General features: G+C 52.0%; 1 protein-coding gene across 2 annotated transcripts in view; it reads right to left on the bottom strand.

The window, feature by feature from the left end:
• Positions 1 to 22,281, bottom strand: part of LOC121272336 (paired immunoglobulin-like type 2 receptor beta) — a 55,266-nt gene that overhangs the window by 11,051 nt on the left and 21,934 nt on the right. For both annotated transcript variants that reach the window (XM_041178963.1, XM_041178962.1), the window contains exons 4-5: positions 9,332 to 9,535; positions 4,146 to 4,173 (exon numbers count right to left, since the gene is read on the bottom strand). In XM_041178963.1, coding sequence (XP_041034897.1) covers positions 4,146 to 4,173; positions 9,332 to 9,535 — 232 coding nt within the window. The remainder of the gene's footprint in view (positions 1 to 4,145; positions 4,174 to 9,331; positions 9,536 to 22,281) is intronic.

Here is a 22,281-nt window from a genome sequence, read left to right as displayed (position 1 = left end):
TATCCAGTAACGCAGTGTTGTTATATAATATATAGTGTTATACCAATAACACAGCATTATTATGTAACATATACACAATGTTATACTCAGTAACACAGTGTTATTATATAATATATATCATGTTATACCCAGTAATGCACAGTGTTATTATATAATATATACAGTGTTATACCAACAATTCATGGTGTGTTATTATAATATATACGGTGTTATACCCAGTAATGCACAGTGTTATTATACATGTATAATGTTATACCAACAATGCATGGTATGTTATAGTATAATATATACAATATATACCCAGTAACACAATGTTATTTTGTAATATTTAGTGTTATACCAACAACATAATGTTATTATATAATATATACGGTGTTATACCTAGTAACACACTGTTATTATATAAGATATACAGTGTTGTGCCAACAATGCACAGTATGTTATTCTATACTATATACAATGTATACACAGTAACGCACAGTGAATTATTCTACAATGTATAGCGTGATAACTAGCAGCTGTGAGTAAACTTGGATGGTGAGTTTTAGAAAAAGTCAATCATTCTCAGACTAAACTTACTGAATAAATTAACGAGGCCGAAGGGAGCCATCTTAGAAGCAACGTGCGATTCCTAAACAGTAATCACTTTATATATTGTTACACTGACAATGAATTAGACAAGCCGGCAACAGATTATTTTAAGGAAGCGAACCTCAACTAATGACGAAGACATTGGATGAATGAATATAAATACCCTTTAAAAAGGAGCCTTAAGAAAGATCCGTGACAGTGCAATATTGGAACATCCTAAATACAACATAATTCCTGCGCCTGTCTGACATTGATACAATCTATAACATTCAAATGTGTGCTAGTGATTTTTTCCTTATTCATAGGATGTGGGTGTCAAAAATGCAAGCAGCGTGTCTTTTAATAACAATCGAAGACTTAACCCTCGATCATTAGGAGAACTGGCATTAACAGCTCACCTTTTCAAGTGGGTGATGTATGATGTGACTTTTGCCTTTACATTTACCTTAAGATTAACTCGTTAGAACTACTTTTGTAGTTTTAAACAAACAAGTTATATCTGCGCAATTGGAATGTACGTAACTATGGAAACAACACACCAGGACCATTAGCAGCTGAGACCTCGATCCATCACCTCTTGTGAATAAAAATAAAAATAGCTGGAAAAACTCAGTAGGTCTGACAGCATTTGTGGAGAGGAACACAGTTAACGTTTCGAGTCCGTATGATTCTTCATCAGAACTAAATAAAAATAGAAGGGAGGTGAAATATAAGCTGGTTTAAGGGGAGTCGGGGGGGGGGGGGGACAAGTAGAGCTGGATAGAGGGCCAGTGATAGGTGGAGATAACCAAAAGATGTCATAGACAAAAGGACAAAGAGGTGTTGATGGTGATGATATTATCTAAGGAATGTGCTAATGGTGACATTAAGGGTAGAAAGCAGGACGAGCAAGGGACAGATAGCCCTAGTGGGGGTGGGGTGGGGTGAATGGATCGAAATAGGCTAAAAGGTGGAGATAAAACAATGGCTGGAAATTTGAATAGTTGGGCCAGAAACTAAGAACTGAGCCTCAGTTATAAGTAAATAACTACAAATTAATTAGCAGGTTTATCACAAGGTTAGTCGTCTTCAAACTTACTCAGGTTAACACCAGACATGTTTCCTAAAGAGATTGCGGGCGGGATTTTACGCCGGGGGTGGATTTTACAGTCCCCCCAAAGTCAACGGGCTTTTGATTGGCTCACTGCATTTTACGGCCCTGCCCCCTCTGCCATGATGGGGTGGTAAAAATTAACCCTTTGTATTAACTATCAAGTTTCTTACAGACTTTTAGTTTACATGGTATGGCTACAGAAGATTGTATTTAAATCAGGCTAGAAGAGAGTTTAGAAACCTAAAGCTGTACAAAATATAAAGCCGTAGGTCTGAAATTAGATTAAAAGAACACATTGAACAATTTCATCGTTCCATTAGCAAGATTAATTACGCACTAAGGCTAAAACCGATTAAGATAAGTTAAAGACTATGCCAGCCAATCACTGGGTGATAAGGTGCCATTAACACATGGAGGAGAAGGGTCTTCAGCCTCATAGTTTAAAAAAACCTCATCTCCAGAAATACTGTTCACTAGCCATATTCTGACTGAAGATAAAAGCAAAATACTGCGGATGCTGGAAATCTGAAATGAATAAACAGGAGACGCTGGAAAAGCTCAGCAGATCTGACAGCCTCTGTGGAGGGAGAAACAGAGTTAGCATTTCGAGTCTGTGTGGCTCTCCCTCAGAAGTGGAAATGTGATGGATTTTGTCCTGTTCAGTAGGGGGCGGAGCAGGTGGAACAAGGGTGGAAGGGCAGAGAGAGGTGACAGCTTCTGATCTAAGATTCTTGTCAAAAGAAGGAAGGAGAACGGAAATTCTCCTTCATGGAAATGACCTCCTATCGAAAGTGGTAGAGGTCTTTTGGATAAGAGGAGCATGAGATCTTTCGAGGCGGTGGCGTAGTGGTATTGTCACTGGACTGGTGTTCCAGAGACCCAGGGTAATACCAGGTTCAAATCCCAACACAGCAGATGGTGGACTTTGAATTCAATGAATATCTGGAATTGAAGGTCTAGATGGTGACCATGAATCAATTGTTGTAAAAGCCTGTCTGGTTCACTAATGCCCTTTAGGGAAGGAAATCTGCCAACATGTGACTCCAGATTCACAGCAATGTGGCTGACTCTTAAAAATGCCCTCTAGGCAAGGGCAATTAGGGATAGGCAATAAATGCTGACCTTGTCAGCAATGCCAATGTCCCATGAATGAATATCAAAAAAAAATGTACTTGAAATTAGTTTATTGTAGAAAGAAGACAGTGGATAATTCTTGTGTGAAGGTTTAATTGTATGGGTGCATGATTCTTACATAATTTGATTTAACTAATTCTGTATTATAATTCTATATTGCAACTGTACAAATTTATATTTTTCTTTTGTCACGAAACTAACATTTTTTTCATAATGCTTTCCTGGTTTATTGTGAAGTAGGCTTATGGGGGTAAGTATAGTTGGGTCTGTCTGTGATTTAATTACATTTGGAGTCAGGCAGACTTGCAAGATTTAAATCGTCAAAAGAAGCTAGGTGCTTGACATGCTAATGTGTATCATGGATGCTAGCTTAGCATGTAAGGTGTGAAGGGAATTTGCATTTTTCAATAAATGAAGGCATAGTTGGATTTCAAAGAGATTTTAGTCTGTTTACAACTACTCAGATAAGCAGGACTAAGGAATGTGTTTATTTTTCGCCAAAGGTTACTGGCAATATTGGCACCATGAAAGTTTTTATATAATGAGGAAGATACAGTTTCAAAGACATATGGAAGAATAGAGTTTACACATTAAAGGAGAGAAACAGATATAAAGGAGAATGAAAAGTTGTGTGTTGGAAGGCTAAGTCAGATCTAACAGGAACATGTTAAGAAGCCTTAATTTGTGCATAGGTCTGCTGTCTTACGAAACTGGAGTTGGGGAAAGGCCATTTGGAATTCCACTGTCCAGGGCATTGTATTAACTTTCTGAGTCTGTTTTATCTCTAAAATCTATTTTGGACAGTTGCCTTAAAGGGAGTGTAACTGGGGGCCAGGTTAATTAGGAGTTATTATAGTAGTAACTGTAGTCTTATGTGTGTGCTTGACATCTCTTATTTTGTAAATGAAGATTTTAATCTATTTTTAAAAAATCTCCAAAGGTCTTGGTGAACTTATTACTTCTGAATTCAGTGCACACATTTCGTAATAAATACAAACTGCAACACCATTGTGAAAGTGCAGCCAAGCTTCCCTTGTGGATTTAGTCAGCATGGCACACATCATCTGCCATGTCATAACACATTAAATAAAGCTTCTTTGAATTCACTATCTGAAGGGCCTGGCCTTCCCCTGTGGGTTCAAAGTCTCATTCAAAACCAGAGAGTTCAAATGAATTGCCGATAAATTGGGTTGATTCCAACTGGAATCCATACAAAAACCCATCAAAATGCACAGTGTGTTATTGTATCACATATACAGTGTCTTATTATTTAATATACACAGTGGTATACCAAGGAACATATGGTATATTATTAATTGGTACTTACTCCTCCTTGTCCACTTGCCCGATGTTCCCTGCAGAGACAGGAGATGGACAGAGTAAGTACAGGGACACACATAGCAATGTAGGTTGCTAGCTAGGTCTGATGTTAACCTGGGAAAGCGTATGTTGTAGTCCTTCCAGAGCCCGGAATGGAAGGAGAAAGAGTCACAATATTTGCCTAGGGCAGTCCTTCTGCCAGCCAGCCTGGTTAAACCCATGAGTGATTCAGCACTGACAGCCTCAAAATTTGACAACGCAGCAATTTTTGGACTTTGAACCTGACTTGAACATTCTGACTCTGCAGCAGGAGTGCCAAGTCGTTGAGTCAAGTTAAATTCTGAAGCTAGAAAAGCCATGTCTTACTGAAGTCCTTCTGTATGATTGTTTCAATTCCTCATTTCTCTGTTCCCTTTCTTTACAGACTTTTTTCCCTCTATAACTGTCTACCAGTGGCTGCCTCGCAGGCAGGTGGGGTCTGCCTCGTTGTCTCTGCCTCTGCCTCGCTTTCTCTCCCTCGCTCCCGCTCTCTGTCTCTCTTTCTCTTGTCTCTCTATCTGTACCTCTCTATCTCATGCTCCACGTCTCTCCCTCTGTTCTACCTCACTGTCTCTCTTTGTCTGTCTCTCTGTCTCTCCCTCTCTCTAACACTCTCTGTTTTTCTCTCTCTCATCTATCTGTCCCTGCCTCTCTTTCTACCTTTCTGTCTCACTTTCTCTGTCCTTCGCTCTCCCTTTGCCTCTCCCTCTATCTGTCTCTCTCTCTCTTGCCAGTTTGTCTCCACCTCTCTACCTCCTGTTCTCTGATCTCTATCTCAGTTTACCTCCCTGTCCTGCTTTCTCTCTCTGTCTCTCTGTCTCTCTCTCCCACTCTCTCTGTGTCTTTCTCTCTTGCCCCCTCTTTCTCTGTCTCTTTCTTGTCTTTCTGTCTTTGCCTCTTTGCCTTGCTATCTAGGCAAGTGGAGAGGATTCCATCACACTCCTGACTTGTAGATGGTGGACAGGCTTTGGGGAGTCAGGAGGTGAGTTACTCACCGGAGAATCCCCAGCCTCTGACCTGCTCTTGTAGCCACAGTATTTACATGGCTAGCCCAGTCCAGTTTCTGGTCAATGGTAACCCCCATGATGTTGATAGTGGGGAATTCAGCAATGGTAATGCCATTGAATGTCAAGGGGTGATGGTTAGATTCTGTCTTCTTGAAAATGGTCATTGCCTGGCACTTGTGTGGTGTGAATGTTACTTGTCACTTGTCAGCCCAAGCCTGGATATTGTCCAGGTCTTGCTGCATTTGGACATGGACTGATTCAGTATCTGAGGAGTCGTGAATGGTGCTGAACATTGTGCAATCATCAGCGAACATCCCCACTTCTGACCTTATGATGGAAGGAAGGTCATTGATGAAGCAGCTGAAGATGGTTGGGCCGAGGACACTACCCTGAGGAACTCCTGCAGTGATGTCCTGGAGCTGAGATGACTGACCTCCAACAACCACCACCATCTTCCTTTGTGCTGGGTATGACTCCAACCAGCGGAGAGTTTTCTCCCTGATTCCCATTGACTCCAGTTTTGCTCGGACTCCTTGATGCCACACTCAGTCAAATGCTGCCTTGATGTCAACGGCAGTCACTCTCACCTCAACTCTGGAGTTTGGCTCTTTTGTCCATGTTTGAACCAAGGCTTTAATGAGCTCAGGAGCTGAATAGCCCTGGTGGAACCCAAACTGAGTGTCAGTGAGCAGGTTATTGGTGAGCAAGTGCCACTTTATAGCACTGTTGATGACCCCTTCCATTACTTTACTGATGATGGAGAGTAGACTGAAGGGGTGGTAATTGGCTGGGTTGGGTTTGTCTTGCTTCTTGTGTACAGGACATACCTGGGCAATTTTCCACATAGTCGGGTGGATGCCAGTGTTGTAGCTGTACTGGAACAGCTTGGCTAGGGGCGCGGCAAGTTCTGGAACACAAGTCTTCAGTATTATTGCCAGAATGTTGTCAGGGCCCATAGCCTTTGCAGTATCCAGTGCCTTCAGCCGTTTCTTGATACCACATGGAATGAATCGAATTGTCTGAAGCATTGTGATGCTGGGGACCTCTGGAGGAGGCCAGGATGGATCATCCACCCGGCACTTCTGGCTGAAGATTGTTGCGAATGTTTCAGCCTTATCTTTTCCACTGATGTGCTGGGCTCCCCCATCATTGAGGATGGGGATATTTGTGGAGCCTCCTCCTCCAGTGAGCTGTTTAATTGTCCACCACCATCCACAACTGGATATGACAGGACTGCAGAGCTTAGATCTGACCCATTAGTTGTGGACTTGCTTAGCCCTGTCTATAACTTGCTGCTTATGCGGTTTGGCATGCAAGTAGTCCTGTTTTATAGCTTCACCAGGTTGACACCTCATTTTTAGGTATGCCTGGTGCTGCTCCTGGCATGCCCTCCTGCACTCTTCATTGAACCAGGGTTGATCCCCTGGCTTGATAGTAATGGTAGAGTGGGGGATATGCTGGGCCATGAGGTTACAGATTGTGTTCGTGTACAATTCTGCTGCTGCTGATGGCCCACAGCACCTCATGGATGCCCAGCCTTGAGTTACTAGATCTGTTTGAAATCTATCCCATTTAGCACAAAGGTAGTGCCACACTACACGATGGAGGGTATCCTCAAACTGTTTCATTCTCTCTAGCTCTTTGTCTCATTTTTCTGTCTCTGTCTGCCTTTATCTCACTCTTTCTCTCTCCCTCTGTCTCCTTCTCTCCCTCTTTCCCTTCTCTCTCTTTCTCTCTCTAGATCTTTCTCTCCCTCTCTGTCCCTCTCTCTTTCTCTCACTCTCTATCTTTCTCTTTCTCTCTCTCTCTCTTTCTGTCTCTGACTCGCTCTCTCTTTGTCTCTGTCTCTTTCACTCTCTCACTTTCTCACTCTCTCACTGTCTTTCTCACTTTCTCTCTGTCTCTCTTTCACTCTCAATCTCTCTCTCTTTCACTCTGCCTCTTTCTCTCTCTCCGTCTGCCTCTTTCACTCCTTCTCTGTCTCTCTCTCTCAATTTCTCTGCCTCTCTCATTGTCTCTCACTTTCTCTCACGCCCTCTCTCTCTCTCTCTGGAAAGGAGAGTCTGCAATTCAACTAAGGCGGGTGGTACAGAAGGTGCAGTGGGGGTTCTGGTCTGTCACACACTCCCAAAGGAATTGTTCGCCAAAGATGATTTTCACCCCTGCTCTCCGCTGTGTGTTTATTGCAATTTCTAGCATGTTTTGCAAATTGGGATCATTGCCCATCACAAATCTGCTTGTGGGATGTTGCCCAACTTTAGATTCATCACATCTGCTGATGCGGTAGAGGCTGATTATAGGAAGAGGAAGAGGCCTTTTGACCCACTCAATCATGCTCCATTATTCATAGCTCATCTCATCTGCACCTTAACCCCATTTAGCAGCCTTTGCTTCCACATCCCTTTGTACCCTCACCCAACAGAAATGCATCAATCCCAGTCTTGAAGATTTCAACTGACCTCTGGGTTCAAATCCCAACACGATTGGAAGAATTTAAATACAGTTAATAACATTCTATTCAAAGTTCGTAATGGTGACCTAGAAACTATCATCGACTGTCATTAAAAACCCAGTTGGCTCATTAATGCTCTTTAGGGAAGGAAACCTGCCTTCCTTACCTGGTCTGGCCTACTTAGGACTCCAGACCCACAGCGATGTGGTTGATTCTTAACTGCCCCTCCGAAATGTCCGAGAAAGACACTGGGCTTAAGGGCAATTAGGGATGGGTCACAAATGCTGGCCGTGAGCGTGGCTGTGTTGGACGACCAATGGTAGGAGTGCGGGGGAGGGGTATTGTAGGCAGGAGCTTGGCCGGAGCGTGTCGAGCTGAGTCCAGACTTGGCAACTCTACCTGGACCGCTGGGGGACAGATCATGTTGAGGCCTTATGGAGCTTGCAGGACAGCTAGTGACACAACCGTTAGTCCATCAATCTCAAATGGTCAATTGACCCTTGGCCCAGACAGGCGGGGTGGGGGCGGGTAGGGGGGGAGAGTTCCAGATTTCCACTCCCCTGTGCGTGTGTGATGAAGCGCCTCCTGACATCACCCCTGAACGGCCTTGTCTCACATTTTAAGGCTTTGCCTCCTCGTTCCGGACTCTTCCACCACCCCCCCAACCCCTGCCAGAGAAAAGACGGCCTTTGAAATCTTTCAAGCGTCTTAAACACTCCGCCTCCCAATCTCCCCGCACTCAGGGGAGAACTAGTCCTGGTCACCAAGCTGTCCGTCCGGGATCGTTACCAGGCCAACAATCCGGGAAACGTGAGCTCACATCCCGAAGCGGGACGTTTTAAAAATAATTTGATCCCGGTTTTTGAATATCCGGAACATCTAGGGTCCGGAAAGGCAAGTGTGAAGCTGTCAGGTTGCCCCCGGCAAGCACGATTGGTCCATTCCCTGCCTGTCAGGGGCCTATAGGTCACTCCGGGCCCCTTCTGACATTGCTGACTTCCAACTGAAGGGGCCACCGGTGGCTCAAGAGGACAGCTCACTGCCGGCACAGCGGGCCAGGGGTGAGGTCGGGGGTGGGGGTTGGGTAGGAGTGGGGTGGGGGGGGTGGGGTGGAATCCTGGTGCCGGTGGGGTTCTGCGTTTATTGCTCAACCCCCTGGCCCAGTTGTTCTAGGCCCTGGGCCTCCCCCTTGCTTTAGGGTAAAAAAAGCCAAGCGTGGTAGTGGCAGGACCAAGGGAGGCCCACTGAACAGGACAACACGAGCAAGTAACTGGTGACCCTTGCGGGGGTGGGGGGATTGGGGGGATTGGGGGGTGGGGTAGGCGGACAGTGGTGGGGGAAGTGAAAAGGGGATGGAGAACGGGGTAAGAAGGTCAGGGGGATTAAAAAAAATCAGGGGGGGATAAAACGATGAATAAACAACTCGACAGTGACTGGCAATCAGGCCAATCCGCTCACGTTCTCTTAAAGGTGTATTGCACCTCAGGCAGCCACACATGCAGCAGTCCGGTTGACCCCTGACCGCTCTCCGAAGCCCAAACCGCTGCGGGGAAAGCTCACTGCCACTTTCTCAAGGGCTGTTAGGGACGGTAGGACCAATGGTGGACAGATCCTATGAAAGTATTGAGAGAGAGAGATAGAGAGAGAGAGAGAGAGAGAGAAAGAACAGGGCAGAGTTGGGAAGGAGTCACTCACCTCTCTGCTGCTTGCGTTTCTTTCTCCAGATGCAAATGGCAGCTACCAGGCCCAGGGCGATGAGCAGTAGGACCCCTACACTGCACCCAATCAAAACAAGGTCCCGGGAGGATGCTTTTTTACCTTTACCAACTTGTTGTCCATGAGTGTCTCTGACCGTGGTTTCAATCATTTTGGCAGTGCTGGTGCGGACAAGGGTAAGGTCTAAAACAGGGAAATAAAAGACCACCTCAGCACAATTATCTACCCGCCCGTTCATTCGCTCATTCCGATTCATTCACGGCGCTGGCCCAGGCACCGCTGGCGAGGCCTGCGTTTATTGCTCGTCCCTGGCCGGGAGTGGGAGTGAGTGTGTGTGCGGGAGTGAGAGTGTGTGGGAGTGAGTGTATGTGTGAGAGTGAGAGTGTGTGGGAGTGAGAGTGTGTGGGAGTGAGTGTATGTGTGGGAGTGAGAGTGTGTGGGAGTGAGAGTGCGTGGGAGTGAGAGTGTGTGGGAGTGAGAGTGTGTGGGAGTGAGAGTGTGTGGGGGTGAGAGTGTGTGGGAGTGAGAGTGTGTGGGAGTGAGTGTGTGTGGGAGTGAGAGTGTGTGGGAGTGAGAGTGTGTGGGAGTGAGTGTGTGTGGGAGTGAGTGTGTGTGGGAGTGAGAGTGTGGGGGAGTGAGAGGGTGTGGGAGTGAGAGTGTGTGGGAGTGAGAGTGTGTGGGAGTGAGTGTGTGTGTGGGAGTGAGAGTGTGTGAGAGTGAGAGTGTGTGGGAGTGAGAGTGTGTGGGAGTGACAGTGTGTGGGAGTGAGAGGGTGTGGGAGTGAGAGTGTGTGGGAGTGAGAGTGTGTGGGGGTGAGAGTGGGTGGGAGTGAGAGTGTGTGGGAGTGAGTGAGTGTGGGAGTGAGAGTGTGTGGGAGTGAGAGTGGGTGGGAGTGAGAGTGTGTGGGAGTGAGAGGGTGTGTGGGAGTGAGAGTGTGTGGGAGTGAGAGTGTGTGGGAGTGAGAGTGGGTGGGAGTGAGAGTGTGTGGGAGTGAGAGTGGGTGGGAGTGAGAGTGTGTGTGGGAGTGAGAGTGTGCGAGAGTGAGAGTGTGTGTGGGAGTGAGAGTGTGCGAGAGTGAGAGTGTGTGTGGGAGTGAGAGTGTGCGAGAGTGAGAGTGTGTGTGGGAGTGAGAGTGTGTGGGAGTGAGAGTGTGTGGGAGTGAGAGTGTGTGGGAGTGAGTGTATGTGTGGGAGTGAGAGTGTGTGGGAGTGAGAGTGTGTGGGGGTGAGAGTGTGTGGGAGTGAGAGTGTGGGGGAGTGAGTGTATGTGTGGGAGTGAGAGTGTGTGGGAGTGAGAGGGTGTGGGAGTGAGTGTATGTGTGGGAGTGAGAGTGTGTGGGAGTGAGAGTGTGTGGGAGTGAGAGTGTGGGGGAGTGAGTGTATGTGTGGGAGTGAGTGTGTGTGGGAGTGAGAGTGTGTGGGAGTGAGTGTGTGTGGGAGTGAGAGTGTGTGGGAGTGAGAGTGTGTGGGAGTGAGACTGTGTGGGAGTGAGAGTGTGGGGGAGTGAGTGTAGGTGTGGGAGTGAGAGTGTGTGGGAGTGAGAGGGTGTGGGAGTGAGAGTGTGTGGGAGTGAGTGTGTGCGTGGGAGTGAGAGTGTGGGGGAGTGAGTGTGTGTGTGGGAGTGAGAGTGTGTGGGAGTGAGAAGGTGTGGGAGTGAGAGTGTGTGGGAGTGAGTGTGTGTGTGGGAGTGAGAGTGTGTGGGAGTGAGAGTGTGTGGGAGTGAGAGTGTGTGGGAGTGAGAGTGTGGGGGAGTGAGAGTGTGTGGGAGTGAGAGTGTGGGGGAGTGAGAGTGTGTGGGAGTGAGAGTGTGTGGGAGTGAGAGTGTGTGGGAGTGAGTGTGTGTGGGAGTGAGTGTATGTGTGGGAGTGAGAGTGTGGGGGAGTGAGAGGGTGTGGGAGTGAGTGTGTGTGTGGGAGTGAGAGTGTGCGGGAGTGAGTGTGTGTGTGGGAGTGAGAGTGTGCGGGAGTGAGTGTGTGTGTGGGAGTGAGAGTGTGTGGGAGTGAGTGTGTGTGTGGGAGTGAGTGTATGTGCGGGAGTGAGTGTGTGTGTGGGAGTGAGAGTGTGTGGGAGTGAGTGTATGTGCGGGAGTGAGTGGGTGTGTGGGAGTGAGAGTGTGGGGGAGTGAGAGGGTGTGTGGGAGTGAGAGGGTGTGTGGGAGTGAGAGTGTGTGGGAGTGAGAGTGTGTGGGAGTGAGAGTGTGTGGGAGTGAGAGGGTGTGTGGGAGTGAGTGTATGTGCGGGAGTGAGTGTATGTGCGGGACTGAGTGTGTGTGTGGGAGTGAGTGTGTGTGTGGGAGTGAGAGTGTGTGGGAGTGAGAGTGTGCAGGAGTGAGAGGGTGTGTGGGAGTGAGAGTGTGTGGGAGTGAGAGTGTGTGGGAGTGAGAGTGTGTGGGAGTGAGAGTGTGTGGGAGTGAGTGTGTGTGTGGGAGTGAGAGTGTGCGAGAGTGAGAGTGTGTGGGAGTGAGAGTGTGTGGGAGTGAGAGTGTGTGGGAATGAGAGTGTGTGGGAGTGAGAGTGTGTGGGAGCGAGAGTGTGCGAGAGTGAGAGTGTGTGGGAGTGAGAGGGTGTGGGAGTGAGAGTGTGTGGGAGTGAGAGTGTGTGGGAGCGAGTGTGTGTGGGAGTGAGAGTGTGCGGGAGTGAGAGTGTGTGGGAGTGAGAGTGTGTGGGAGTGAGAGTGTGTGGGAGTGAGAGTGTGTGGGAGTGAGAGTGTGTGGGAGTGAGAGTGTGTGGGAGTGAGAGTGTGTGGGAGTGAGTGTGTGTGTGAGAGTGAGAGTGTGGGGGAGTGAGAGTGTGTGGGAGTGAGAGTGTGTGGGAGTGAGTGTGTGCGTGGGAGTGAGAGTGTGGGGGAGTGAGTTTGTGTGTGGGAGTGAGAGTGTGTGGGAGTGAGAGTGTGTGGGAGTGAGAGTGTGTGGGAGTGAGAGTGTGTGGGAGTGAGTGTATGCGTGGGAGTGAGAGTGTGTGGGAGTGAGAGGGTGTGGGAGTGAGAGTGTGCGGGAGTGAGTGTGTGTGTGGGAGTGAGAGTGTGTGGGAGTGAGTGTGTGTGTGGGAGTGAGTGTGTGTGTGGGAGTGAGAGTGTGTGGGAGTGAGTGTGTGTGTGGGAGTGAGAGTGTGTGGGAGTGAGTGTATGTGCGGGACTGAGTGTGTGTGTGGGAGTGAGAGTGTGTGGGAGTGAGAGGGTGTGTGGGAGTGAGTGTATGTGCGGGAGTGAGTGTATGTGCGGGACTGAGTGTGTGTGTGGGAGTGAGTGTGTGTGTGGGAGTGAGAGGGTGTGGGAGTGAGAGTGTGCAGGAGTGAGAGGGTGTGTGGGAGTGAGAGGGTGTGGGAGTGAGTGTGTGTGTGGGAGTGAGTGTGTGTGTGGGAGTGAGAGGGTGTGGGAGTGAGAGTGTGTGAGAGTGAGAGTGTGTGTGGGAGTGAGAGTGTGGGGGAGTGAGAGTGTGTGGGAGTGAGAGTGTGCGGGAGTGAGAGGGTGTGTGGGAGTGAGAGTGTGTGGGAGTGAGTGTGTGTGTGGGAGTGAGTGTGTGTGTGGGAGTGAGTGTGTGTGTGGGAGTGAGAGGGTGTGCGGGAGTGAGAGTGTGCGGGAGTGAGAGTGTGTGGGATTGAGTGTGTGTGTGGGAGTGAGTGTGTGTGTGGGAGTGAGAGGGTGTGGGAGTGAGAGTGTGCAGGAGTGAGAGGGTGTGTGGGAGTGAGAGTGTGTGGGAGTGAGTGTGTGTGTGGGAGTGAGTGTGTGTGTGGGAGTGAGTGTGTGTGTGGGAGTGAGAGGGTGTGCGGGAGTGAGAGTGTGCGGGAGTGAGAGTGTGTGGGATTGAGTGTGTGTGTGGGAGTGAGTGTGTGTGTGGGAGTGAGAGGGTGTGGGAGTGAGAGTGTGTGAGAGTGAGAGTGTGTGGGAGTGAGAGTGTGTGGGAGTGAGAGTGTGTGGGAGTGAGTGTGTGTGTGGGAGTGAGTGTGTGTGTGGGAGTGAGAGTGTGTGAGAGTGAGAGTGTGCGGGAGTGAGTGTGTGTGTGGGAGTGAGAGGGTGTGGGAGTGAGAGTGTGCGGGAGTGAGAGTGTGTGGGAGTGAGAGTGTGTGTGGGAGTGAGAGGGTGTGGGAGTGAGAGGGTGTGGGAGTGAGAGTGTGTGGGAGTGAGAGGGTGTGGGAGTGAGAGGGTGTGGGAGTGAGAGTGTGCGGGAGTGAGTGTGTGTGTGGGAGTGAGAGGGTGTGGGAGTGAGAGTGTGTGGGAGTGAGAGTGTGTGTGGGAGTGAGAGTGTGTGGGAGTGAGAGTGTGTGGGAGTGAGAGTGTGTGTGGGAGTGAGAGGGTGTGGGAGTGAGAGTGTGTGGGAGTGAGAGTGTGTGTGGGAGTGAGAGTGTGTGGGAGTGAGAGTGTGTGGGAGTGAGAGTGTGTGGGAGTGAGAGTGTGTGTGGGAGTGAGAGTGTGTGGGAGTGAGAGGGTGTGTGGGAGTGAGAGTGTGTGGGAGTGAGAGTGTGTGGGAGTGAGAGTGTGCGAGAGTGAGAGTGTGGGGGAGTGAGAGTGTGTGGGAGTGAGAGTGTGTGGGAGTGAGTGTGTGTGTGGGAGTGAGAGTGTGTGGGAGTGAGAGTGTGTGGGAGTGAGAGTGTGCGGGAGTGAGAGTGTGTGGGAGTGAGTGTGTGTGTGGGAGTGAGAGTGTGTGAGAGTGAGAGTGTGTGGGAGTGAGAGTGTGTGGGAGTGAGTGTATGTGCGGGAGTGAGTGTGTGTGTGGGAGTGAGAGGGTGTGTGGGAGTGAGAGTGTGTGGGAGTGAGTGTATGTGCGGGACTGAGTGTGTGTGTGGGAGTGAGTGTGTGTGTGGGAGTGAGAGGGTGTGGGAGTGAGAGTGTGCAGGAGTGAGAGGGTGTGTGGGAGTGAGAGTGTGTGGGAGTGAGTGTGTGTGGGAGTGAGTGTATGTGCGGGACTGAGTGTGTGTGTGGGAGTGAGTGTGTGTGTGGGAGTGAGAGGGTGTGGGAGTGAGAGTGTGTGGGAGTGAGTGTGTGTGTGGGAGTGAGAGGGTGTGGGAGTGAGAGTGTGTGGGAGTGAGAGGGTGTGTGGGAGTGAGAGTGTGTGTGGGAGTGAGAGTGTGTGGGAGTGAGAGTGTGTGGGAGTGAGTGTATGTGCGGGAGTGAGTGTGTGTGTGGGAGTGAGAGTGTGTGGGAGTGAGAGTGTGTGGGAGTGAGAGTGTGTGGGAGTGAGAGGGTGTGTGGGAGTGAGAGTGTGTGGGAGTGAGAGTGTGTGGGAGTGAGAGTGTGTGGGAGTGAGAGTGTGTGGGAGTGAGTGTGTGTGTGGGAGTGAGAGGGTGTGGGAGTGAGAGTGTGTGGGAGTGAGTGTGTGTGTGGGAGTGAGAGTGTGTGGGAGTGAGAGTGTGTGTGGGAGTGAGAGGGTGTGGGAGTGAGAGTGTGTGGGAGTGAGAGTGTGTGGGAGTGAGAGTGTGTGGGGGTGAGAGTGTGTGGGGGTGAGAGTGTGCGGGAGTGAGAGTGTGTGGGAGTGAGAGGGTGTGTGGGAGTGAGAGTGTGTGGGGGTGAGAGTGTGTGGGGGTGAGAGTGTGCGGGAGTGAGAGTGTGTGGGAGTGAGAGGGTGTGTGGGAGTGAGAGTGTGTGGGGGTGAGAGTGTGTGGGGGTGAGAGGGTGTGGGAGTGAGAGTGTGCGGGAGTGAGAGTGTGGGGGAGTGAGAGGGTGTGGGAGTGAGAGTGTGCGGGAGTGAGTGTGTGTGTGGGAGTGAGAGTGTGTGGGAGTGAGAGTGTGTGGGAGTGAGAGTGTGTGGGAGTGAGAGTGTGTGGGAGTGAGAGTGTGTGGGAGTGAGAGTGTGTGGGAGTGAGTGTGTGTGTGAGTGAGAGTGTGGGGGAGTGAGTGTATGTGCGGGACTGAGTGTGTGTGTGGGAGTGAGAGTGTGTGGGAGTGAGTGTGTGTGCGGGAGTGAGTGTGTGTGTGGGAGTGAGAGGGTGTGGGAGTGAGAGTGTGGGGGAGTGAGAGTGTGTGGGAGTGAGAGTGTGTGGGAGTGAGTGTGTGTGTGGGAGTGAGAGTGTGTGGGAGTGAGAGTGGGTGGGAGTGAGAGTGTGTGTGGGAGTGAGAGTGTGTGGGAGTGAGAGTGTGTGGGAGTGAGAGTGTGTGGGAGTGAGAGTGTGGGGGAGTGAGTGTATGTGTGGGAGTGAGAGTGTGTGGGAGTGAGAGGGTGTGGGAGTGAGAGTGTGTGGGAGTGAGTGTGTGCGTGGGAGTGAGAGTGTGGGGGAGTGAGAGGGTGTGAGAGTGAGTGTGTGTGTGGGAGTGAGAGTGTGTGGGAGTGAGAGTGTGGGGGAGTGAGTGTATGTGCGGGAGTGAGTGTGTGTGTGGGAGTGAGAGGGTGTGGGAGTGAGAGTGTGTGGGAGTGAGTGAGTGTGTGGGAGTGAGTGTGTGTGTGGGAGTGATAGTGTGTGGGAGTGAGAGTGTGTGGGAGTGAGTGTGTGTGGGAGTGAGAGGGTGTGGGAGTGAGAGTGTGTGGGAGTGAGAGGGTGTGTGGGAGTGAGTGTATGTGCGGGAGTGAGTGTATGTGCGGGACTGAGTGTGTGTGTGGGAGTGAGTGTGTGTGTGGGAGTGAGAGTGTGTGGGAGTGAGAGTGTGCAGGAGTGAGAGGGTGTGTGGGAGTGAGAGTGTGTGGGAGTGAGTGTGTGTGTGGGAGTGAGAGGGTGTGGGAGTGAGAGTGTGTGGGAGTGAGAGGGTGTGGGAGTGAGAGTGTGTGGGAGTGAGAGTGTGTGGGAGTGAGAGGGTGTGGGAGTGAGAGTGTGTGGGAGTGAGAGTGTGCGGGAGTGAGGGTGTGCGGGAGTGAGGGTGTGCGGGAGTGAGAGTGTGTGGGAGTGAGAGTGTGTGGGAGTGAGAGTGTGCGGGAGTGAGAGTGTGTGGGAGTGAGAGTGTGTGGGAGTGAGAGTGTGTGGGAGCGAGTGTGTGTGGGAGTGAGAGTGTGTGGGAGTGAGAGTGTGCGGGAGTGAGGGTGTGCGGGAGTGAGGGTGTGCGGGAGTGAGAGTGTGTGGGAGTGAGAGTGTGTGGGAGCGAGAGTGTGCGAGAGTGAGAGTGTGTGGGAGTGAGAGGGTGTGGGAGTGAGAGTGTGTGGGAGCGAGTGTGTGTGGGAGTGAGAGTGTGTGGGAGTGAGAGTGTGTGGGAGTGAGAGTGTGTAGGAGTGAGAGTGTGCGGGAGTGAGAGTGTGTGGGAGTGAGAGTGTGTGGGAGTGAGAGTGTGTGGGAGCGAGTGTGTGTGGGAGTGAGAGTGTGCGGGAGTGAGAGTGTGTGGGAGTGAGAGTGTGAGGGAGTGAGAGGGTGTGGGAGTGAGAGTGTGTGGGAGTGAGTGTGTGTGTGAGAGTGAGAGTGTGGGGGAGTGAGAGTGTGTGGGAGTGAGAGTGTGTGGGAGTGAGTGTGTGCGTGGGAGTGAGAGTGTGGGGGAGTGAGTTTGTGTGTGGGAGTGAGAGTGTGTGGGAGTGAGAGTGTGTGGGAGTGAGAGTGTGTGGGAGTGAGAGTGTGTGGGAGTGAGTGTGTATGTGGGAGTGAGAGTGTGTGGGAGTGAGTGTGTGCGTGGGAGTGAGAGTGTGCGGGAGTGAGTGTATGTGTGGGAGTGAGAGTGTGTGGGAATGAGAGGGTGTGGGAGTGAGAGTGTGCGGGAGTGAGTGTGTGTGTGGGAGTGAGAGTGTGTGGGAGTGAGTGTGTGTGTGGGAGTGAGAGTGTGTGGGAGTGAGTGTATGTGCGGGACTGAGTGTGTGTGTGGGAGTGAGAGGGTGTGTGGGAGTGAGTGTATGTGCGGGAGTGAGTGTATGTGTGGGAGTGAGTGTGTGTGTGGGAGTGAGAGGGTGTGTGGGAGTGAGTGTATGTGCGGGAGTGAGTGTGTGTGTGGGAGTGAGAGGGTGTGGGAGTGAGAGTGTGTGGGAGTGAGAGTGTGTGGGAGTGAGTGTGTGTGTGGGAGTGAGTGTGTGTGTGGGAGTGAGAGGGTGTGGGAGTGAGAGTGTGTGGGAGTGAGAGTGTGTGGGAGTGAGAGTGTGTGGGAGTGAGTGTGTGTGTGGGAGTGAGTGTGTGTGTGGGAGTGAGAGTGTGTGGGAGTGAGAGTGTGTGAGAGTGAGAGTGTGCGGGAGTGAGTGTGTGTGTGGGAGTGAGAGGGTGTGGGAGTGAGAGTGTGCGGGAGTGAGAGTGTGTGGGAGTGAGTGTGTGTGTGGGAGTGAGAGGGTGTGGGAGTGAGAGTGTGCGGGAGTGAGAGTGTGTGGGAGTGAGAGTGTGTGGGAGTGAGAGTGTGTGGGAGTGAGAGTGTGTGTGGGAGTGAGAGGGTGTGGGAATGAGAGGGTGTGGGAGTGAGAGTGTGTGGGAGTGAGAGGGTGTGGGAGTGAGAGGGTGTGGGAGTGAGAGTGTGCGGGAGTGAGTGTGTGTGTGGGAGTGAGAGGGTGTGGGAGTGAGAGTGTGTGGGAGTGAGAGTGTGTGTGGGAGTGAGAGTGTGTGGGAGTGAGTGTGTGTGTGGGAGTGAGAGTGTGTGGGAGTGAGTGTATGTGCGGGAGTGAGTGTGTGTGTGGGAGTGAGAGGGTGTGTGGGAGTGAGAGTGTGTGGGAGTGAGTGTATGTGCGGGACTGAGTGTGTGTGTGGGAGTGAGTGTGTGTGTGGGAGTGAGAGGGTGTGGGAGTGAGAGTGTGCAGGAGTGAGAGGGTGTGTGGGAGTGAGAGTGTGTGGGAGTGAGAGTGTGTGGGAGTGAGAGTGTGCGGGAGTGAGTGTGTGTGTGGGAGTGAGAGGGTGTGGGAGTGAGAGTGTGCAGGAGTGAGAGGGTGTGTGGGAGTGAGAGTGTGTGGGAGTGAGTGTGTGTGGGAGTGAGTGTATGTGCGGGACTGAGTGTGTGTGTGGGAGTGAGTGTGTGTGTGGGAGTGAGAGGGTGTGGGAGTGAGAGTGTGTGGGAGTGAGAGGCTGTGTGGGAGTGAGAGTGTGTGGGAGTGAGAGTGTGTGGGAGTGAGAGTGTGTGGGAGTGAGAGTGTGTGGGAGTGAGTGTGTGTGTGGGAGTGAGAGGGTGTGTGGGAGTGAGAGGGTGTGGGAGTGAGAGTGTGTGGGAGTGAGAGGGTGTGTGGGAGTGAGAGTGTGTGGGAGTGAGAGTGTGTGGGAGTGAGAGTGTGTGGGAGTGAGAGTGTGTGGGAGTGAGTGTGTGTGTGGGAGTGAGAGGGTGTGGGAGTGAGAGTGTGTGGGAGTGAGTGTGTGTGTGGGAGTGAGAGTGTGTGGGAGTGAGTGTGTGTGTGGGAGTGAAAGGGTGTGGGGGTGAGAGTGTGCGGGAGTGAGTGTGTGTGTGGGAGTGAGTGTGTGTGGGGGTGAGAGTGTGTGGGAGTGAGAGTGTGTGGGAGTGAGAGTGTGGGGGAGTGAGAGTGTGTGGGTGTGAGAGTGTGTGGGAGTGAGAGTGTGTGGGGGTGAGAGTGTGTGGGGGTGAGAGTGTGCGGGAGTGAGAGTGTGCGGGAGTGAGAGTGTGTGGGAGTGAGAGTGTGTGGGAGTGAGTGTGTGTGGGAGTGAGAGTGTGTGGGAGTGAGAGTGTGTGGGAGTGAGAGGGTGTGGGAGTGAGAGTGTGTGGGAGTGAGAGTGTGTGGGAGTGAGAGTGTGTGGGAGTGAGTGTGTGTGTGGGAGTGAGAGGGTGTGGGAGTGAGAGTGTGTGGGAGTGAGTGTGTGTGTGGGAGTGAGAGTGTGTGGGAGTGAGTGTGTGTGTGGGAGTGAGAGTGTGTGGGAGTGAGTGTATGTGCGGGAGTGAGTGTGTGTGTGGGAGTGAGAGGGTGTGTGGGAGTGAGAGTGTGTGGGAGTGAGGGTGTGCGGGACTGAGTGTGTGTGTGGGAGTGAGTGTGTGTGTGGGAGTGAGAGGGTGTGGGAGTGAGAGTGTGCGGGAGTGAGAGGGTGTGTGGGAGTGAGAGTGTGTGGGAGTGAGAGTGTGTGGGAGTGAGAGTGTGTGTGGGAGTGAGAGGGTGTGGGAGTGAGAGTGTGCAGGAGTGAGAGGGTGTGTGGGAGTGAGAGTGTGTGGGAGTGAGAGTGTGTGGGAGTGAGAGTGTGCGGGAGTGAGTGTGTGTGTGGGAGTGAGAGGGTGTGGGAGTGAGAGTGTGTGGGAGTGAGAGTGTGTGGGGGTGAGAGTGTGTGGGGGTGAGAGTGTGTGGGAGTGACAGTGTGTGGGAGTGAGAGTGTGTGGGAGTGAGAGTGTGTGGGAGTGAGAGTGTGTGGGAGTGAGAGTGTGTGGGAGTGAGTGTATGTGCGGGAGTGAGAGTGTGTGGGGGTGAGAGTGTGCGGGAGTGAGAGTGTGCGGGAGTGAGAGTGTGTGGGAGTGAGAGTGTGTGGGAGCGAGTGTGTGTGGGGGTGAGAGTGTGTGGGAGTGAGAGTGTGTGGGAGTGAGAGTGTGGGGGAGTGAGTGTGTGCGGGAGTGAGAGTGTGTGGGAGCGAGTGTGTGTGGGAGCGAGTGTGTGTGGGAGTGAGAGTGTGTGGGAGTGAGAGTGTGTGGGAGTGAGAGTGTGCGGGAGTGAGAGTGTGTGGGAGTGAGAGTGTGTGGGAGTGACAGTGTGTGGGAGTGACAGTGTGTGGGAGTGAGAGTGTGTGGGAGTGAGAGTGTGCGGGAGTGAGAGTGTGTGGGAGTGAGAGTGTGTGGGAGTGAGAGTGTGTGGGAGTGACAGTGTGTGGGAGTGAGAGTGTGTGGGAGTGAGAGTGTGTGGGAGTGAGAGTGCGTGGGAGTGAGAGTGTGTGGGAGTGAGAGTGTGTGGGAGTGAGAGTGTGTGTGAGTGAGAGTGTGTGGGAGTGAGAGTGTGCGGGATTGAATGTATGTGCAGGAGTGAGAGTGTGTGGGAGTGAGAGTGTGCGGGAGTGAGAGTGTGTGTGAGAGTGAGAGTGTGTGGGAGTGAGAATGTGTGGGAGTGAGAGTGTGTGGGATTGAGTGTCTGTGCAGGAGTGAGAGTGTGTGGGAGTGAGAGTGCGTGAGATTGAATGTATGTGCAGGAGTGAGAGTGTGTGGGAGTGAGAGTGTGTGGGGGTGAGAGTGTGTGGGAGTGAGAGTGTGTGGGAGCGACTGTGTGTGCGAGTGAGAGTGTGTGGGAGTGAGAGTGTGCGGGAGTGAGAGTGTGTGGGAGTGAGAGTGTGTGGGAGTGAGAGTGTGTGGGAGTGACAGTGTGTGGGAGTGAGAGTGTGTGGGAGTGAGAGTGTGTGGGAGCGATTGTGTGTAGGAGTGAGAGTGTGTGGGAGTGAGAGGGTGTGGGAGTGAGAGGGTGTGGGAGTGAGAGTGTGTGGGAGTGAGAGTGTGTGGGGGTGAGAGTGTGTGGGAGTGAGTGTATGTGCGGGAGTGAGAGTGCGTGGGAGTGAGAGTGTGTGGGAGTGAGAGTGTGAGGGATTGAGTGTATGTGCGGGAGTGAGAGTGTGCAGGAGTGAGAGTGTGTGGGGGTGAGATTGTGTGGGAGCGAGTGTGTGTGGGAGTGAGAGTGTGTGGGAGCGAGTGTGTGTGGGAGTGAGAGTGTGTGGGAGCGAGTGTGTGTAGGAGTGAGAGTGTGTGGGAGTGAGAGTGTGTGGGAGTGAGAGTGTGCGGGAGTGAGGGTGTGCGGGAGTGAGAGTGTGTGGGAGTGAGAGTGTGTGGGAGTGAGAGTGTGTGGGAGTGAGAGTGTGCGGGAGTGAGTGTGTGTGTGGGAGTGAGAGGGTGTGGGAGTGAGAGTGTGTGGGAGTGAGAGTGTGTGGGGGTGAGAGTGTGTGGGGGTGAGAGTGTGTGGGAGTGACAGTGTGTGGGAGTGAGAGGGTGTGGGAGTGAGAGTGTGTGGGAGTGAGAGTGTGTGGGAGTGAGAGTGTGTGGGAGTGAGTGTATGTGCGGGAGTGAGAGTGTGTGGGGGTGAGAGTGTGCGGGAGTGAGAGTGTGCGGGAGTGAGAGTGTGTGGGAGTGAGAGTGTGTGGGAGCGAGTGTGTGTGGGGGTGAGAGTGTGTGGGAGTGAGAGTGTGTGGGAGTGAGAGTGTGGGGGAGTGAGTGTGTGCGGGAGTGAGAGTGTGTGGGAGCGAGTGTGTGTGGGAGCGAGTGTGTGTGGGAGTGAGAGTGTGTGGGAGTGAGAGTGTGTGGGAGTGAGAGTGTGCGGGAGTGAGAGTGTGTGGGAGTGAGAGTGTGTGGGAGTGACAGTGTGTGGGAGTGAGAGTGTGTGGGAGTGAGAGTGTGTGGGAGTGAGAGTGTGCGGGAGTGAGAGTGTGTGGGAGTGAGAGTGTGTGGGAGTGAGAGTGTGTGGGAGTGACAGTGTGTGGGAGTGAGAGTGTGTGGGAGTGAGAGTGTGTGGGAGTGAGAGTGCGTGGGAGTGAGAGTGTGTGGGAGTGAGAGTGTGTGGGAGTGAGAGTGTGTGGGAGTGAGAGTGTGTGTGAGTGAGAGTGTGTGGGAGTGAGAGTGTGCGGGATTGAATGTATGTGCAGGAGTGAGAGTGTGTGGGAGTGAGAGTGTGTGTGAGTGAGAGGGTGTGGGAGTGAGAGTGTGTGGGAGTGAGAATGTGTGGGAGTGAGAGTGTGTGGGATTGAGTGTCTGTGCAGGAGTGAGAGTGTGTGGGAGTGAGAGTGTGTGGGATTGAATGTATGTGCAGGAGTGAGAGTGTGTGGGAGTGAGAGTGCGTGAGATTGAATGTATGTGCAGGAGTGAGAGTGTGTGGGAGTGAGAGTGTGGGGGAGTGAGAGGGTGTGGGAGTGAGAGTGTGTGGGAGTGAGAGTGTGTGGGAGTGAGAGTGTGTGGGAGTGAGAGTGTGTGGGAGTGAGAGTGTGTGGGAGCGATTGTGTGTAGGAGTGAGAGTGTGTGGGAGTGAGAGGGTGTGGGAGTGAGAGGGTGTGGGAGTGAGAGTGTGTGGGAGTGAGAGTGTGTGGGGGTGAGAGTGTGTGGGAGTGAGTGTATGTGCGGGAGTGAGAGTGCGTGGGAGTGAGAGTGTGTGGGAGTGAGAGTGTGAGGGATTGAGTGTATGTGCGGGAGTGAGAGTGTGCAGGAGTGAGAGTGTGTGGGAGTGAG

Source organism: Carcharodon carcharias, chromosome 33 (genome assembly GCF_017639515.1).
Source record: "Carcharodon carcharias isolate sCarCar2 chromosome 33, sCarCar2.pri, whole genome shotgun sequence".
NCBI lineage: Eukaryota > Metazoa > Chordata > Chondrichthyes > Lamniformes > Lamnidae > Carcharodon > Carcharodon carcharias.
This window is presented reverse-complemented; position numbering and strand designations above follow the sequence as displayed.